The 17,612-nt window shown below is 37.2% G+C and overlaps 1 protein-coding gene across 1 annotated transcript in view; it reads left to right on the forward strand.

Annotated features, from left to right (window-relative positions):
• The window catches only part of man2a1 (mannosidase, alpha, class 2A, member 1), a 446,136-nt gene that overhangs the window by 196,875 nt on the left and 231,649 nt on the right, over positions 1-17,612 (forward strand). The window contains exon 7 of the mRNA XM_039757985.1: positions 834-1,020. Coding sequence (XP_039613919.1) covers positions 834-1,020 — 187 coding nt within the window. The remainder of the gene's footprint in view (positions 1-833; positions 1,021-17,612) is intronic.

Consider the following 17,612-nt stretch of genomic DNA (forward strand, 5'->3'; position numbering starts at 1 on the left):
ATGTGGGAAACTAACAGAAAAGGGCCTGTGCACACAGACTCAAGGCTGTCATGACTGCCAAAGTTGCATCTATTGAATACTGGATTAAGGGAACAGATGCTTATGAAATCAAGTATTTTTTTTCATCTTGCATATGGAATTAATTCAGATCACTTTGAGGGGATTTGCTTTCAGTTTGACATTAATGAGTCTTTTAATAACGATTAATGTCAAAAATGTGAAAAATCCACTATGATGAAATATTATGTAACAGTAAAATATAAAAACTTACAAGTGCATTGAGAACTTTTTAGAGACTCTGTAGTATAATTCTCTGTATCTTGGTGGCTATTTCTCCATCTCCTTAAACTAAATAGATTCTTAAATAAATAGTTCTGTGATTTAGCACAGAGAAAGATGACCTAAGTGAATGATCACATTTTATGTGAAGCTGAAAAAGTCATTGAGTGTCATGCTAATTGATGTTAATAAACCCTTTGATGCTCTCCTGTGCCCTGGTTGTGTCAAAGTGCTTGTTGAGTAGGAGGTAGTGTATTCCACTTGAAGTTCTTCTGGCTGCTGTCCCTGTGGTGAAAAACTTTGCAATAATTAGAAAGTAATCTTTTGCTATAATTTTTTTCACTAATTGCCACTTTTTGTAAAGGTATCAAATTCTCAAACAGAAATGAAATTTTATTAAAATTATATAATACATAGAGATGCCCCCAAATCTTTTTAGACTTTTAATCACATGTTGTGATTAAAAAAAAATCTTAAGTTATGGTATTCTAATTTAGGGGAAAAAAAAAAAACCTGTTGCTCCACTAAACGATTTTTTCTTTCCTCCCATACAGATGAAGGTTCTAGCACTGATATCTTGTGCCACATGATGCCTTTCTACAGTTATGATGTCCCTCACACTTGTGGTCCAGATCCCAAGATATGCTGCCAGTTTGACTTTAAAAGGCTTCCAGGAGGCAGGATCAGCTGTCCGTGGAGGGTTCCTCCTGAAGCAATTCATGATGGCAATGTCCAGCATAGGTTAGTGTTGATTCTTGGTACATGTTATTCTTTATAACATTACTAGAACATCATTAGGTGAGCCTTTTGGGTCCTGAAATTGTGCCATTCAGTTTTCTTGGCTGTCTGACTATTTTGTATTTTTAAGCATACTGAATTGCCTGCAGTGTTAAGCATCCTAGATTTAACAGGATAATAAGACATTTTAATTTTGTTTCTTTCTAGTTGTGAAATTTGATCTCTAGTTTTATATAACTGAAAATGCAGTTGCTTATATTTTGAACCCTTACAGTATATGTTCATGTATATCTGGTAAAATTAAGGAGTAGGAACAGTGGGGACCAGCAATACATAGAATGTACCAGTCATTGCAGAACTAGCAGTTAGCTGCAGGCATCTAATTTTGGTTCTTTTGAAACCAGCATTTCCTTTCCCCTTTCAATTATCATGACTGAATGCTACCAGTTGTTTATGATTATTCCATTTTTGTCTTGGAGATAGACTGACATTTTTGAAGTGCACCAATTGTAAGCTTAATCTTTTGCAGTGCTCTTCAAACCTAAATCAAGCCTTGATTGTTCTTCTGGATCCTGACTGGCTTGTCAGTGGTAACTGATAGATCAGTTTTGATACTTTTCAGAAACATGGATCTAGTGCTGCAGTACTTTTGTACAAGGTGTTGTAACCAACAATAGAATTATGAACCCTGTCTGAAATGACAAAGCCTCCAGCAGAATATAGATTTCTTTGTTATAGGTTTAGGTTATTCCATATAACTCAGATCTGTGATGTAGGGATTTTTTTCTGACCTCACAGTGATAAGTATAACTTGTGCTATTCTCTAAATTATCCCTTTTTGTTTTTTTCAATTTACCTGTGAAATTTAGTCTTGTAATTTAAGTAACTAAATATATTGTGGCAGATTGCCGGGGTCATTACCTGGCCGGGATGCCTGGAGGGACCAGAAAGGGACAGTAATAGCTTCCGGGTCACAAGGGGGCAACCGCCCTGGACAAAAAGAGGATCACGGGAAAGGGACAAAGAGGTTCTGACCTGTTGGGAACCGTGGCCACCGCCAGGGGGCGCCTTAAGCCTCATGGGACCTGGGGATCTGTCAGTTCCACCACACCAGGCAAGATGGCGGATGAACCTGCAAAGGGCAGCACTTCCGCTACACCAGGAAGTGCTGCTGGAAGATCGTCACCAGCCACCTGGAGCACATCCGGGCAGGATTAAAAGGCGCTGCCTCCTAACAGTCGGGGAGCTTGAGTCGGGAGTGGGAGCTGGACGAAGCTCCCAGGAGGAGAAGAAAGGTGGCTAAGGACTGAGAAAGAGGTTTATTGTGGTGATTTAATTGCTGAGTGCATTGTGTGGTGTTAGGGACTGTGATTTCTGCATTTAATGGTGATTAATAAACGTGTGACTTTGATAAAGATGTGGTTTCCGACTGGTGGTGTCTGAGCAAGTCTCACAATATGTATATTTATTAGGCCTGGGAGAGTTAACACTAGAATTACCAGCGCCTAAGAGAAAACTCGTAAATTCGGCCCACCTTAAATCAATTCTCACCTCTCCGTCAGTGTCTTTTGTCCTGTAAATGTGTCGATAACAGCAAGCAGCCTGTTATCCCATCCCCTACCCACCGGCGCAGTTTAATTCGCAAAGAAGTTTCTCAGTGCTCAGTGTTTATCTTCGAGTGAAGTGCTGGAGCTTTATAGGGTAAAAAAAGTACATCGTCATTTGTAATACATACATTTCATGTGTGTTCGGTGTCCTCAACAATCTTTGTAAAAATGTTGTTAACACAGAAACGTTTTTCATGTTTTCATAATAATTGACAAAATGTAGACATGAACTGTATAATGTGTGAAGCCTGAATACAAATATGAAATAAACACTTTCGCAAAAGGTGCAAGTACAACAAAACAAGTGCACTTTTATTCAAGAATACAACCGAAGAAAAAAGAAAGCAAGTTATGGTTGGCGGTTGATTCGACAGCTTGCGTGGTGCAATGCTAAGAACTGCTTCCTTCCATTCAAGAGGTCACAGTTTCGATATCAGCTGCTTCCCAAATTTACCATTTTGAGTAGTGAGCAGCTCTTATTGTTTATATCATACAATAAAAACATACATTTAATTTGCGTCTGTAAATTTGTAGTTAAAGTTAGCAGGGTTTTTTTCATTTTTATTCTCTTACGTTCAAGCTCCCATACCCCCCATAAACCCCCTTCCCGAATGGGACGCAGTTTTTATATAAAGACGTGGTATAACAAACAAATTTGTTTTGCTACACCCCCTGTCAGATCTTGTGCATGAACGAAACTGGGAAAACTGTGGACGTGGATGTGAGTGGTGTGCCTGACTGAGAATGACTGTGGATGTCAATTTTTTTTATTCAGTTTTATTCTTGTGTGCTCTTGCTCACGCTGAATTAGTATGCACCTTCTGATTCATGATGTCAAAGAAGCACTGACAAAAAGAGAGACTTAGGTATATGACATTTGGAATAATTCATTTTATGACCTGTATTGTACATTTCGGAAAACATTGTTGAACTAATGCAACATTATATTCATTTGCATATCTTCATGCGTTGTAGTCAGTGACGGCATTTTTTTTTTTTTTTTTTTTTTTCCGATCTTGGCCAGTGTCCACATGTGCTGCATGTTGGTATATCTTTTGAACTCCAGGAGATGCAGAGGACAGCATAGTACAGAGAGGTCAGTTCTGCAATATATACAATCATCAGATTCAAAGTTTAACTGTTCCTACACACACCCAAGGACCGTCTTTAGGAAATATGCATAAGGTGTGAAGCCTGAAGTCCAAATATCACATAAACACTTTCACAAAATGTACAAGTATAACAAAACAAGTGCGCTTTTATTCAAAAATATAACTGAAGAAAAAAGAAAGCAGGTTACAGTAGGCGGTTGATGCGACAGCTTGCGTACTGCAGTGCTAAAAACTGCTGCCTCCCAATCAAGAGCTTCTGGGTTCGATGCTGGCAGCTTCTCAAATTAACTGTTTTGAGTAGAGAGCTGCTCCCATTGTTAATATAATACAATAAAAACAAACATTTGATTTGTGTCTGTAACAGCTGCTGTAAATTTATAGTGCTTGTCAAAGTTAGCATTTTTTTTTTTTTTAATTCAGTTTTATTCTCTCAGTCGAGTTCACGCTCGCCCCAATCTGACACTGCTGTTTTCAAATAAAGACACGGCATAACAGAGGTGAACTCAGATCGAAGAAAGAGAACAGAAGACCTCCCCACAAGAAATGTCCACTCACATATAAGAACAACGCAGCTGCACTAGGCATAAAGGAGAAAGATGGCACCGTTTGAATACAGGATGAAGTCCGGCATCATCCTGCCAATCACCTGTCCTTCAAAGATACAGCACGGCTTACAGAGCTCGCCAACGTTACACCGTCCAGATCTAAACACTAAAATGGGATATGTGCCCAAAAAAAATCTAATTGCATTCTCTTACCATTGCTCATGTACTAAAGTGTAAGCAGGTATTTTTCGTGGCATTACACGTGTAATTTGTGAGCATGTCCTTGTCAATCAAACAGAGGAAGCTCTGCAGCCTACTTGTGACTTTACGCTGTAGGAAGATAACTACATAAATCAAGATAAGTAACATTTGATCTGGCTTTTATATGAGTAAAATATAAATGCTTCTTATGTAAAGACCATCACAAAACTTAATCACAAACAGGACTTTGCATGATACGCTGGTGAGCTCTGTAAGTGGTGCTGTTTCTTTGAAGGATAGGTGATTGGCAGGATGACGCCGTACCTCGTCCTGCATCGAAACGGTGCCATCTTTTGCCTTTACGCCTGGTGCAGCTGTGTTGTTCTTATATGTGAGTGGATGTTTCTTGCAGGGAGGGCTTCTGTTCTCTTTCTCCTATCTGTGTTCACCTCTGTTATAGCACGTCTTTATTTGAAAACAGCAGTGTCAGATCAGGGAGAGCGTGAACACGACTGAGAGAATAAAACTGAATTAAAAAAATGCTAACCTTTACAAGTACCATACATTTACACCAACTGTTACAGACTCAAATCAAATGTAAGCTTTTATTGTATAACTAGCAAAATACCCGCGCTTCACAGCGGAGAAGTAGTGTGTTAAAGAAGTTATGAAAAAGAAAAGGAAACATTTTAAAAATAACGTAACATGATTGTCAATGTAATTGTTTTGTGACTGTTAAGAGTGTTGCTGTCATCAAGGATTTGATTATCATTATTTCTGTCAATCAGGTTCGTATTTGGAGGATGTGTTGTGTTCAAGTTATATTCCGTGTTTGTCAACCGTTGTAAAGATAACAGGTTTAATTCATCGAAGTGTTCACTACCGAAATCGGTACTCGTGAATCTAAGATGTTTAACAGGCATTCCCGATATTGAGTTGTGGATTTGCCTGCAAATATTTAGCGGCAGCGTGTCTATGAACTTAATTTAAACTTAAGCTTTACACCTTGCATTCCTATTGATATGTCTACAAAGGCTTGTTCAGATTCAGAGGGTTGTTCCTTTCTTGCTGCATCAATAAACTGCTCGTCTTCCTCTTTATCTGAGACATCACACACTGCATGCACGGGTTTACCTTTCCCAGTCCTGCAAACTTTAGCAAAGTGGTTCAATTTACCACATTTTTCACACTGTCTTCCTTTAGCTGGACATTGGCTTTTTCCACTGTGTGCTTTGTTTGCGCTGTACCTGCACTTATGAATATGCGTGTATGCGTCACACGCTTCATATTCCTTTGCTGCCTTCTCAATTGTGTAATGCGTTTTTTGTTCAGCGCTCTTTGGAGGTCTTGCTTTTTGTGTGCGTACTGTATTCACAGTCAGTTCACGTGAGCCGTGATCAAAAGTCTCGTTTATACCCTGCGTCTTCTCATTAAACTTGTATCTCGCGAATATCGTATTCGTCGTAAGCATGACAAACGCCAGCGGCAGCGTGTCTATGAACTTAATTTAAACTTAAGGTTTACACCGTGCTTTGTTTCCGCTGTAGCTGCACGTATGAATATGCTTGTATGCGTCACTCGCTTCATATTCTTCTTCTGCCTTCTCAATTGTGTAATGCGTTTTTTTGTTCAGCGCTGTTTGGATCTCTTCCTTGTTCTCCACGTACTGTGTTCACAGTCAGTTCACGTGAGCTGCTCAGAGTACATGCATCGAAGGTTCTCAGCTGTGCTTGTGCTATCTCGTGCGATCTTGCGATGTCCACAGCTTTATTTAATGTTAGCTGAGACCCGGCACTTAAAAGTTTCTTTCACACTTTCGCTGAGTTTGTGCCAAACACTAGTCTATCCCTGACTATCTCATCTTTGTTTGCATAAGCACAGTCCTTCACCCGCGAATATTTAGCGGCAGCGTGTCTATTGTATTGTTGCTGAAGGACGGCCTTATATGGGCAGGCATTCAATTACGTGGAAGGCGTGACGATGAGGGACACAACTCTGCCTCACGCGCCGACCGAGCTGCAGGCTATGGCCGTATATATGTACATAAGTAGGTTCCAGTTATGACCGTTACGTGTAGAATTTCGAAATGGAACCTGCCTAACTTTTGTAAGTAAGCTGTAAGGAATGAGCCTGCCAAATTTCAGCCTTCTACCTACACGGGAAGTTGGAGAATTAGTGATCAGTCAGTGAGTCAGTCAGTGAGGGCTTTGCCTTTTATTAGTATAGATAGTAAGAATAAGAACAGCTCACTACTCAAAACGGTAATTTTGGGAGGCATTAAGACTCGAACCCAGGACCTCCTGAATAGGGGTCAGTAGCTGTAACCGCTGTACTACCAAACCCAAACACAAACACTAACCTGTTTTCTTTTTCTTCAGTTATAGTCTTGGGTGGGGTTGGGAGGAAGGGGGAGCGCATTTGTTCTGTTATACTTGTATCTTTTGTGAAAGTGCTTATTTGATATTTGAACTTCAGTCTTCATACATTATACACTTCATGTATACATTTTATTGTTAGTAATAAAACATGGAAAAAGTTTGTCTTTTAGGTATGTGTTCAACATTTCCTGTCATCCTACACTTACACAGATCTTTGTTTATCTTGACACGGAACACACGTGAAATGCATTTGTTCTGAATAAGAACATATTTTTTTAGCCTAGGTACCTGACTCACTGATAAACAAGGTTTCTGTTGGAAGACGTTTTTGCAGTTTCTCTGGCGGTGGGGGGTATGGTATAGCAGACTGCTTGCTGCTTGGGATTATCAACACATTTACAAGACAAAAGAGCTGAATGGAGACATGCGAGTGGATTTAAGGTGGGCCGGATTTACGGGTTTTCTTGTAAGCTTTGGTAATTCTAGTGTTAACACATTAATTTTTGAGATTAATGTGTCCTGTTTAACACGTTACAAAATATTGTTTCATCCAGAGCCAGCATCGAGGCAATCATTTCAGACAGTGCTTTGGTCAGGGTGGCATTTTCATATAATTTTCTTTTTTTTTAACATTACATTACAATAATAAAACAATAATACAAGAAGGTTAAGTGTGAACCTGGAGAATTACATACACATCCAGTACCATATTTATATACTATCTTTAGAAATTTTGAGGAATTAAATTTTATATAAAAGTTTCAAATTACACATTTTAAAATGCATTGACACATGCCAGTAAATGGTACATGTATTAATTTCCTTGATTTATACATACGTGCACGGGAGTATAGTCCTAGAGTCCTAGTCTTAGAACTACAAATAAAGTAGTAAATGTATAAATTATACTCTCTCTTCTTTTTTCATGTCATGTTTCTGTAAGAAGATCAAATCAATGTCACATCACATACGTGCAATATGTTTTCTTTGAGTGGCAGTAAAACCAAAATAAGTGTACCTATGTATTTAAACTGTCAGTCTTCCAGGTAGCTTACAGTTCTTACTACTCTAATAAAGTGTGTAATGCTTTTCCCAACCAATTATTACAGATTGCAGAATGCAACATAATCATTTTTAAGAGATAGCAGCTACAGAGATAATTTAAAGCACACCAGGAGCAAATATGTAGGTAGTGTATTGTTTTCCAACTGTTTTTCTGTGGTGGCACACTTAGTAACCTTAAAAATCCCAATGCATATCATGATTCTACCAACCACAAAAGCATTAAATCTATACACTTGCTAAACCATCCGAAAGGGTGAGTCAAAAGGAGCGAGACTATCAGAGACGCCAGCAAAAAAAGTAGTGTGGAGCTTGGCGTTCACAGACACAGCACTGTGGATGCATTTTCCCAGCTGCTTTGTCCCTTTGCCAGCTACATACAGGTAGTCCTATATGGCACACCTGGGTAACTCTCATTGTGTACTGCTTGAAAAACACTTGGTTACAGTATAACTATAAACTTGTTGATGGTAATGAACATTTGATGGCATTTGCAGAGTTTTAATGCAAGTTTAAATGTCTCCCCATTTAAGAGATGCTTATTTCAATTAAGTCAGTCTTTAGCAGTGCATTCAGACACTACAGTTTTTTTGATCATTTAACTTTACTTAGACATGTCTGTGTCTTATATGCTATGCTAATTTGATATTAAATAGTTTGGGCTTGTTTTCTGTTTGTTGTCTTTTCAACTTGACTTTTAGTAAGGCATTCAAATTCCTTTTGTATTTGCGCAAGTAGTGTTTGATTAAAAGGTCAGTTTTCAGGTCATTTTTAAAGTTTAATCTATGCCATTAAATTTTTAAAAATTCCTTTGTGTTCATTCTACATACAATTTATGATTCAGTGCATATTTAATTTATGATTTATTCATTTATTTTATGATCACATGTTTTAATGTTAGATGTGATTAATCACAATTAATTCCATACAATTATGTGTTTATTTTTTTTAATCGATTCCTTGCCCCTATCTATCTATCTATCTATCTATCTATCTATCTATCTATCTATCTATCTATCTATCTATCTATCTATCTATCTATCTATCTATCTATCTATCTATTTTTTGTCCTTCATGTTTTGCTTTGTAAATTTCAAACTCATGGTCATGGCTGATTCTTTTTCACTGTAACTTGAGTATCTGTTAATCTGAGGCATCACGTAACTTTGATGGATGATACTGGACAAGGATTGTTAGGAATTATTATGCTATGAGAGAAAAGGAATTATTGATCCCTCATCATTGTTGTAATCTATGTCTTGTTGTCCAATGTAAATTCACATTCTTGCTAAGCAAACTTATAGCTGACATGTTAAAGAAAGGACAGCACCTGCTGTGTTATATTCTGTTATTTTACTGACTTTGAAAATAGAAAACAAGTATGAGTTTTTACTTGATTTTATTATTAATATAATAACCATCAGGGTAGCATCATATCTCTTTTCCCTTTAAAATGTAAAGCTTGGTGAATTGTAAATGAAAAGCTGCATGTGATTTTTTTTCTAGATACCCATGGTTAGGGTTTACCTTAGTGTAAGGCATGTTAGAAAATGACAGCCCTTTTTATAGATTCAGTTCAAACTAGAACAATGCTAGCACAGCAGTTTTACCAGGTCAAGTGGTAAAGCTTTCCATATAACAAAGCACAAGACATGCTTTTTATCAGTCATTTCAAAGTGCCGTATTTATAGTGGCATTCTAGAAATCATAATCTTTTAACTATTGCATACATTATAAAATCATGAGAATCAATAGACAATTTCTTGTTTATGCAGGAGACATGTACCTCTCACTATGTGCTTATGTTTCTGAATTTGGTATTGTAAAGCTTATTAGAAGGTCTCTTTACTTATACCACCTTAAACTGATTCCAGCTTGCCTATTACAATAAACTTATACCAGGCAGGACACGAGTTTCATAGTACATTTCAAAATTACAATGGAAATTTATATGCTCCTGAAGGGAGACGATCACTTTCCTGAATTGCGTTATAGAGTATGCAGAATTTAAGATGCATCTTTTGTTAATTTTGCAGTACAGCTTATGAAACATTTCACTATGATTAAAAAATAAAAAGTGCAGTAATTTTTTCACTTAGTGCAACAAACCTCAAAATTCTAATCAAGACCAAATAAGGCCTGGTAATGTGCAACTCTTGAACACCTTGTCCAGTTATTGGTCTGGGCTACACAAAATACATAAAATCCCTAGAAGCTGTGCATGTAAAGGAAAAAAAAATCCCTCACTTTTCTAGTCTAGAGCATGTGTTCTTTTCTAAGGGTAGTGAACCTATTTAATCTTCATCATTTGTGAAGGAAGCTGATATGGCAGAATATTTTGAGTTAGTGGGTGAATCATGTATTTTGGCTATGGAAAATAACAAGAAGCCCGTCCAAGCATGGTTGCCAGATTTCCAAAATCACAGATTGGAACCGCCAGCATAACTTGTAACAAGTCTTATATTTTATAAAATGTGACACAAAATATGTTAATAGAATGCAGATATGCAGGTATGACCCACCTGTTACTCGAAAAGTCTTTATCATTATCACTTCACTTTTAAAACGAATTACACACAATACTAAACAGCCATGAAGAGCATTTGAAGCATATGACGACACGAGCACACAGCATACAAGAACACTCACAATTCAAACACTCAGATTCAGCTGACAGTTATAAATTTTATTCATAAAAGGTTGTACATCAGACTGTCTACAAAAGTTTAGCGAGCCTTTTAAACCAGGCATGTCAAACTCACTACCATTGGTGGTCCGCTTCGTTTGCCATACGTGCGTCAGCTGGCCGCACTATAACAAATATTATTATACTAATATACAAAGTTACTGTAGCTTTCTTTCCAATACTGAAAACTTTAAAAAATCTAACACTTAAAGTTTAAAGAAAAGCTATTTATTTCCATACAATCTCCATACAACATTATATTATATTCATTATATTATATTCATTGCTTATATAGGAGTCTTACAGTGTGAGATTTATTTCTTTTGTCCCGACTCTTGGCAACTCTTGTTAGTAACCAGTTTGTCAATATCAGACTTGAAATCTTGTACAGCTGCAACTTTTATGGAGGATGAAATGTGGTCGACAGTAAGTCTTGAGCGATGTGGGGTTTTGGTAGCTTTCATTAACGAAAACAATTTCTCACAAAGGTAAGTGCTTCCGAACATAGACAGTACTCTCGATGCCAACTTATGGATCTGCACATACGAGGGTGGCAGGTAAGCATACAAGCCTGGCACACCAACTTCGGTGTATTTTGCCATCAGAACAGAATCTGACTGCAGTTCAATCAATTCTATTTGGATATTCTCAAGTGAATTCTCAATGTTGTAAGAGTATCGTGACATAAACAGCACAAAGTCCTGTTCTTGTGAACTGAAATCGCGAAAACGCTCACTGAATTCATTGCTCAGTAATACATGTTGGAAAGCAAATCCTCCAAAAATCTAATTTTACTTTACTAAGTTTACTTCAAAGTTAATATTGTAAAATAAGCCGATATGCAAAAAGCCCCCTGACCTACACTAATTATACAAACTCTAAATCACAAAAATCAGTTAATAAACAACTCACCACCTTTTGCGTCCACTTCAGATCTTCAGCTGTACTCTACACTAACTGTTCGTTACAATACTAGCACAAAATTACATAAAACTAGAGCAAAAAAACGTGAAAATATGCAAGCATTTACTACTCGTGATTGTCAGTTCTGCCCAGTGGCCAGTCTCCGCAGCCCAGCCAGTAGTGTAGTCCAGTGGTCCGCAACCTTTTTGACACCAAGGACCACTTTACTAGAAGCAAATTTTTCCAGGGATGGGTGGGTTGTTGGAGGTTGGAGTTGGTGGGGTGATTATGGTTGGGTTTGTAGGGCAGTTTTATACACAATTTACATTACATTTCTATTATTATTAAGTTATAACATAGTAAAAAAAATTATATAGCTTACCATAATGCAGAATCAGTGAGAGCCCTGAGCTTGTTTTTCTGCAACCAGACGATCCCATCTGGGGAGGATGGAAGACAGTGACACGCGAAGTGTGTTGCTTATTTTCAGTCTACTACATAATCTTGTTTTGGTTGCTGTCACTGCAGAAAACATGCATCACAAAGGTAGGATGTTGGAAATGGAAGCAGCTCCAATAGCTTCTTTCGCATTAGTTTAATTTTCTCCTATCCACAAGTTATGCTGACGAGAATTTTTCTCAGCATTTTCTTGCGATAATACATTTTCAGGGTGCGAATGATGCCCAAATCCAATGGCTGAAGCACTGGCGTGCAATTGGGTTGGGGGAATTCAGTGTGAACATTATCTAAATGCGGAAGAATGTTGTGGTCAGCACGGTTATCCTTTTCTTCTTCTTCATATTGTGAGGTTTCTGAACTCTTTTGGGATCTGGGATCCCCCCACCCAACGGGAACAACACGCTGAAGTGTGTCCCGAAGCGCTATTGCCACGTGTGAGATTGTTTGTTTGTTTGTCCAGGTCCCAAGAAAATTTAAAAACATCATATATTCTTGAATGAGTGCCGCATTAATAGGAATGTTTCTTGAACAAGCATCACTGCAACCACATAAAAACGTCTTTTTCAGCATCTTCAAATGTAGCAGTTCGCATACGTTTGCAACCCGAGATTTTTCTTTTTTTTTGCATATAGCAAGTATGCCGTTTCTATAGAAGGGTGACAATGAGTTAAATTCCAATGGATGTTTTTCAAATGTTGACGAGCAATAAGGAAAAGGTATCACTTAAAACCACACAAAACAAAAACATCAAAAAAACAGTACAAGGAATGTTCAAAGAAAGAACATTTTTTACAATGTTTCTGTTTGGGGATCATTGTGCAAATGTCCACAACTGAGCTGTGACCACAGAACTAACTGCTCTGTGGATGATTCATTCAAGCATTTCACGGTCACTTCGTTGTAATGAAAGTATCTGCTGCTGAATGTATTTCGTAGTAACGAGATTTCTGTGGATTCGTTTCATATGGGGAAACTGTCAGAAACATAAAAATACTTTGTTGTAATACTCTCTCACCGCGGTCTCTCTCCTCTCACTGCGCTGCTGCAAAGCCCCGCCCACCTAACGTTCTGAAAAGTGTCCTCAGTGAAGGGGGCATCCTTTTTGCTGGCAGTTCTCTCGCGGCTTGGTAGTGGGCCGAGACCGCAGCCTAGCACTTCAGTTGCGAATTCGCGGCTGCAACTATACTAGCAGATGAAGTTTCCGATACCATAATGCAATGGGAAAACGTGCTTTTGTGAGAACGCAGAAATAAGAAAAGTCAATATGTAACGCCGAAGATGCAGAATGATTCAATCACAAACGATAGTAATCATTTTGTACAACTTTAGTGCTAAGTAGGATCTGTCATGCGGGCCGCACAGATTTCTGTTGCGGGCCGCGTGTTTGACATGCCTGTTTTAAACTATGTATTTAAAAATTGAATTAAGATTTTTTTTGCTCCATGCAATTGTTGTTTTCAGAGGCAATATGGGACTCGGTCACATACAGATCTGGACATCTGGCAACCATGCATTAAGGATAGAAACCAGCAAGCACTCATGCAGGGTTTCTTGGAATCTGAAGCATATTATCATATTGTTTACTAGCAATCCCCTGCAGCTTCACCCGCGTAGAAGTGTAACAGGACAGTGATGAGGGCCCCATCCGGCTTGCCACTCCTGACGTCACGCTTCCCCCTTCCCTCGTCCTGCAGCCTCTGTCTTAGATTAGCAGGAATATATCGCTCCTGCAAGCAAACTATGATTCTTAGCACGATGAGAGAAGTCGCAAAATCAAATGGAATGTTCAAGGAAATTCTAATTCTAATTCAAAAAAGCCTGATCTAAATCCGTTAAGTAGTTCTTGCTTTCGCTAGCTAAGTGGATGTAAGATACGCCTCAAGGCTGGTGCGTGAATAAGGAGGACCCCTCGGCCTGCTGTGTTTCTCTTGGACTTGCGCAAATAAATCGGTACCTCAAGCGAGCTATGATACATACTGAGATGAGAGAGGATGCAAAATCAACTGGAATGTTCAAGCAAATTCTAGAAAAAAAAACCATCTAAATCTGTTAAGTAACATGAAAAGCGGACAGACATACAGGCAGACAGACGTTGGATTTTAAATATAGGGCACACTGTACTGACACAAACAACCGTATGAGACCAGTTTGCAGTTGTCTCCTTAGCAAACTGCACATCATTGTTAAATGGTAGTTATAAATTAGTATCTGAAGAAAAACTCACACAAACAATAGCTTATTGTGCTTGTTTGGAAACAGCAGTATGCAGTATTTAGTTATTAATTTATTTCACTTAAAAGTGAGTAAATTAAAAGTAAATAGTGGGGTTCACATATATAATGCTTATTATTTTTGACATTATGCAATCTTTTCATCCCTTCTGGAAATATGTCACTGATCTAAAAAAAAAATGACAGCAACTCAGAGCAAAATTCATTAAGGAACACATCTTTACATAATTGTTACATTTAAAAACAAGATCAGCGTGTAAACTTTAATGTTAAAGACAAAAAAGGAAGGATGTGAATGAGATCACAAAGTACAGTAGACTAAAACAAACATAGTTAACCAAGACATATGGATGAAAGCACACTTATCTGATGATGTTACGTTCAGACTGCGTTGTTGGTCCAGCATGGATAGCTTCAGCTAAGCTACTAACCGAGCTTAGCAAGAAGTATTTGAAGTTTTTCAGGAGGGGATGTTGAAAATCATGAACATCTTACTTGTCACTGCTCAAATTAAAAAATGTTGCAGTTTAAAGCCCCTTACCACATCTGTTTCATTAACTTTCATGACTTACCTGCCATTTGAATTTTCTTTAATTCATTAAATTACTGGTGTACTGTACTGCATTACCAGATGATTTTAGTTGAAAACATTCTGCTAAACAGAACATTGGTGTACTCTAGGTCCAGTTTAACAATGTTTTCCTTTATTTCTTATGAGAGAAATATTCCATAAGAAGTATCTCATAATTATGTACAGTATGCTTCACTATTTTCGTCAGTTTAACAGTTGTATACTGGAGGTACCCTATAAATATTATAATCTTTAACCAACAAACAAAAAGTAATTTTCAAATGACATTACTTTAAGTTAGGCTGAATAATTAACTGTCAAAATAGAAAAAAACATTCTAGAGATTAGTTCTGTGTTTCGGTTCCAAGCTGGTTTTGCTGAAGCATTTAGTCACCTGTCAGAGTCAGTTTACGTGTTCTTGGCGGAGGTATTCATAATACTGTTTATTTATATTGTACCCTCAATACCACAAAGAAACTTACATTAACTTACAGTTCATTAACAAAACAAAAATTAATTTTAAAAGGTAACAGAAGAGGGCTGTGTTTTCTGCCCTTGTTCATGATATGACCCATGAGATGCCAAGTTAAAACACATATTTAGGAAAACAATTTTAACAAATTTTCAAAAAACTGTAGTATAATTAAATAAGCCTTTTAAATGATCATAGCTGAAATTAAATCATTGCTATTTTTTCCTGCTTTGTAATGCACTATGATGAAGTCTCGATATTTTATTTTTGGATAAATACAGTACTAATCTAGTTAATATATTTAACTGCAGATAAATAAAGTAGTTTATATTGGTTTATTCAGTACTTTAGTATATTTTGCCATTGGTGTGGGCACTTTCTAGATAGTGAAGTAGGATCTATTTTTTTCATTCCTTTGCAGGTTAGTATGTATTAAGCATTCAGGAGCACATATTTAAAAAAAAATTACTTTGTTGTGAATGTATATCACTTTACTCTTCATTTTAACAGAATAGCCTGTTTTTTCTTTTGTTTAATGATTTTTGGTGATTATATTTTCAGCATTTCAGAAATTTAGAATGTGAATTATAACATAAAGCATTTTTTCCAAGGTATGATGCCTTAGTTAACAAGAATGTCTTAAACATATTGCGAAAAGCAACTACTGTGATAGCCATATCTTTCTGTTCATCCTCATGAAAAACTTGGCTCCCAGTGGACTGATTTTGTTGAAAATTTGCAAACCTATTCTTCAAGGGAATTTGTCAGAAGAGTTCAATTTTCATTGAGATATCTCAGCTACAGAACTCTTTACACATTTTAGAAATTTCAAAGTCTCCAATTGAGAAACAATATTCTTTGTGACTTCAGCTACAAATTGATTTACTGTCTCTTCCACTCATATAGTTTTGAGTATTTATTATTCTTTACTTGTTCATCAGCTGCTTCTGACGGCAAAGCAGGGAAACACCAGCAGTAATGTAGGCTGAAGGAAGTATACCCCACTGCAGGGCACAGGTTTGGAATGGGGAGATTGTTCAAATTGTAAGTTGAGTAAGATAGGCAAGTGTTCTCAAATAAGAAAGATGCAGTGTTTGATGTGTATTTATTTATTTAGTTTGCTCAGAATATCATTACCACCATATTGAATTAATAAAGAATATTGCTTATTTATTCAAGAGCATCCTTCTGCCTCTGCCTCATTCTGCACACGTCTCGATGGCTATGTGATGTCTGATCTATTAACCAACAGTTTTAGCCTGGTACTTTATATTTCGATCCAAAGACAACTGCTAATAGCTTGTAAATCTTTTGGTCACTTGAAATGTAGCTTGCTGTTTATGAAAGCAACTTTAGCCACATGATATTGTAAAATGAAGTTAAAAACATATTAAGTATGCTACAATTACATCCTTCATTACCATTACTTTTAAATATCACTCACTGTTACAAAAAAGATTTATTAAACAAAATCGTGCTAAATTGTGCTTTGATGAAATGGTTAGAAAATTAAAAAACTTTCATACCAGCTCACTAAGTCCCCAAACACGCCTAATTATAGTAGTTTTATAGGTAATTTGCTGTTAGAAATGTACTTGTATCTTTGTCAGTTTAATTTTGTTTTGAATTTTTCCGCAGTACTAACATTATATTTGGACATTAATTATTTTATCATTATTCTTCTGGCATCTCTGACTCTCTTCTGTTTTTTTGAGAGTGTTGCCGCTTCATACTTTAATTTGAGTGGGAGCTGGAATATTGTCCATAGCAACAATGGACATTGCTAAAAAGGTGCTGCTGTTCTGCAGCATGTAACTTCATTGTGTTGCCACTTTTAAAAATGGAGTCACTCATATGTGGTTTTGCATTTTCTTGCTAAAAAATGTTGAAACAGCCCATGAAACGATGTTATCTTGAGAGCGGTACATGTTGCACTAAAATCTCAATGTACTTTTCTGCATTAATGCTGCCATCACAGAAGTATTAATGATCTTTGCCAAGGGCCCTGCACAATGCTATACCATGAGTGAGCCTGGCTTTTGGACTTGCTGATAACAGTCTGGACGGTCCTTTTCATCTTTGGTCTGAAGCACATGGCATCCATTTCTCCCAAAAAAGATCTGGAAAACTGATTCGTCTGACCACAATACACATTTCTGCCGTGTAATGGTCCATCCCAGATACCTCTGAGCCCAGAGAAGTCAATGATACTTCTGGACGTGGTTAACATAAGGCTTCTTTTTGCACAGTGAAGTTTTAAGTGGTATTTGTGAATGTAGCTCCGTATTGTAGTGCTTGACAAAGGTTTGCTAAAGAAATCCCTTGCCCATGTGGTTATATCAGTTATCAATGAGTGATGGCTCTTGAT

This window comes from Polypterus senegalus, chromosome 7, assembly GCF_016835505.1.
Source record: "Polypterus senegalus isolate Bchr_013 chromosome 7, ASM1683550v1, whole genome shotgun sequence".
In the NCBI taxonomy this organism is placed as follows: Eukaryota; Metazoa; Chordata; class Cladistia; order Polypteriformes; family Polypteridae; genus Polypterus; species Polypterus senegalus.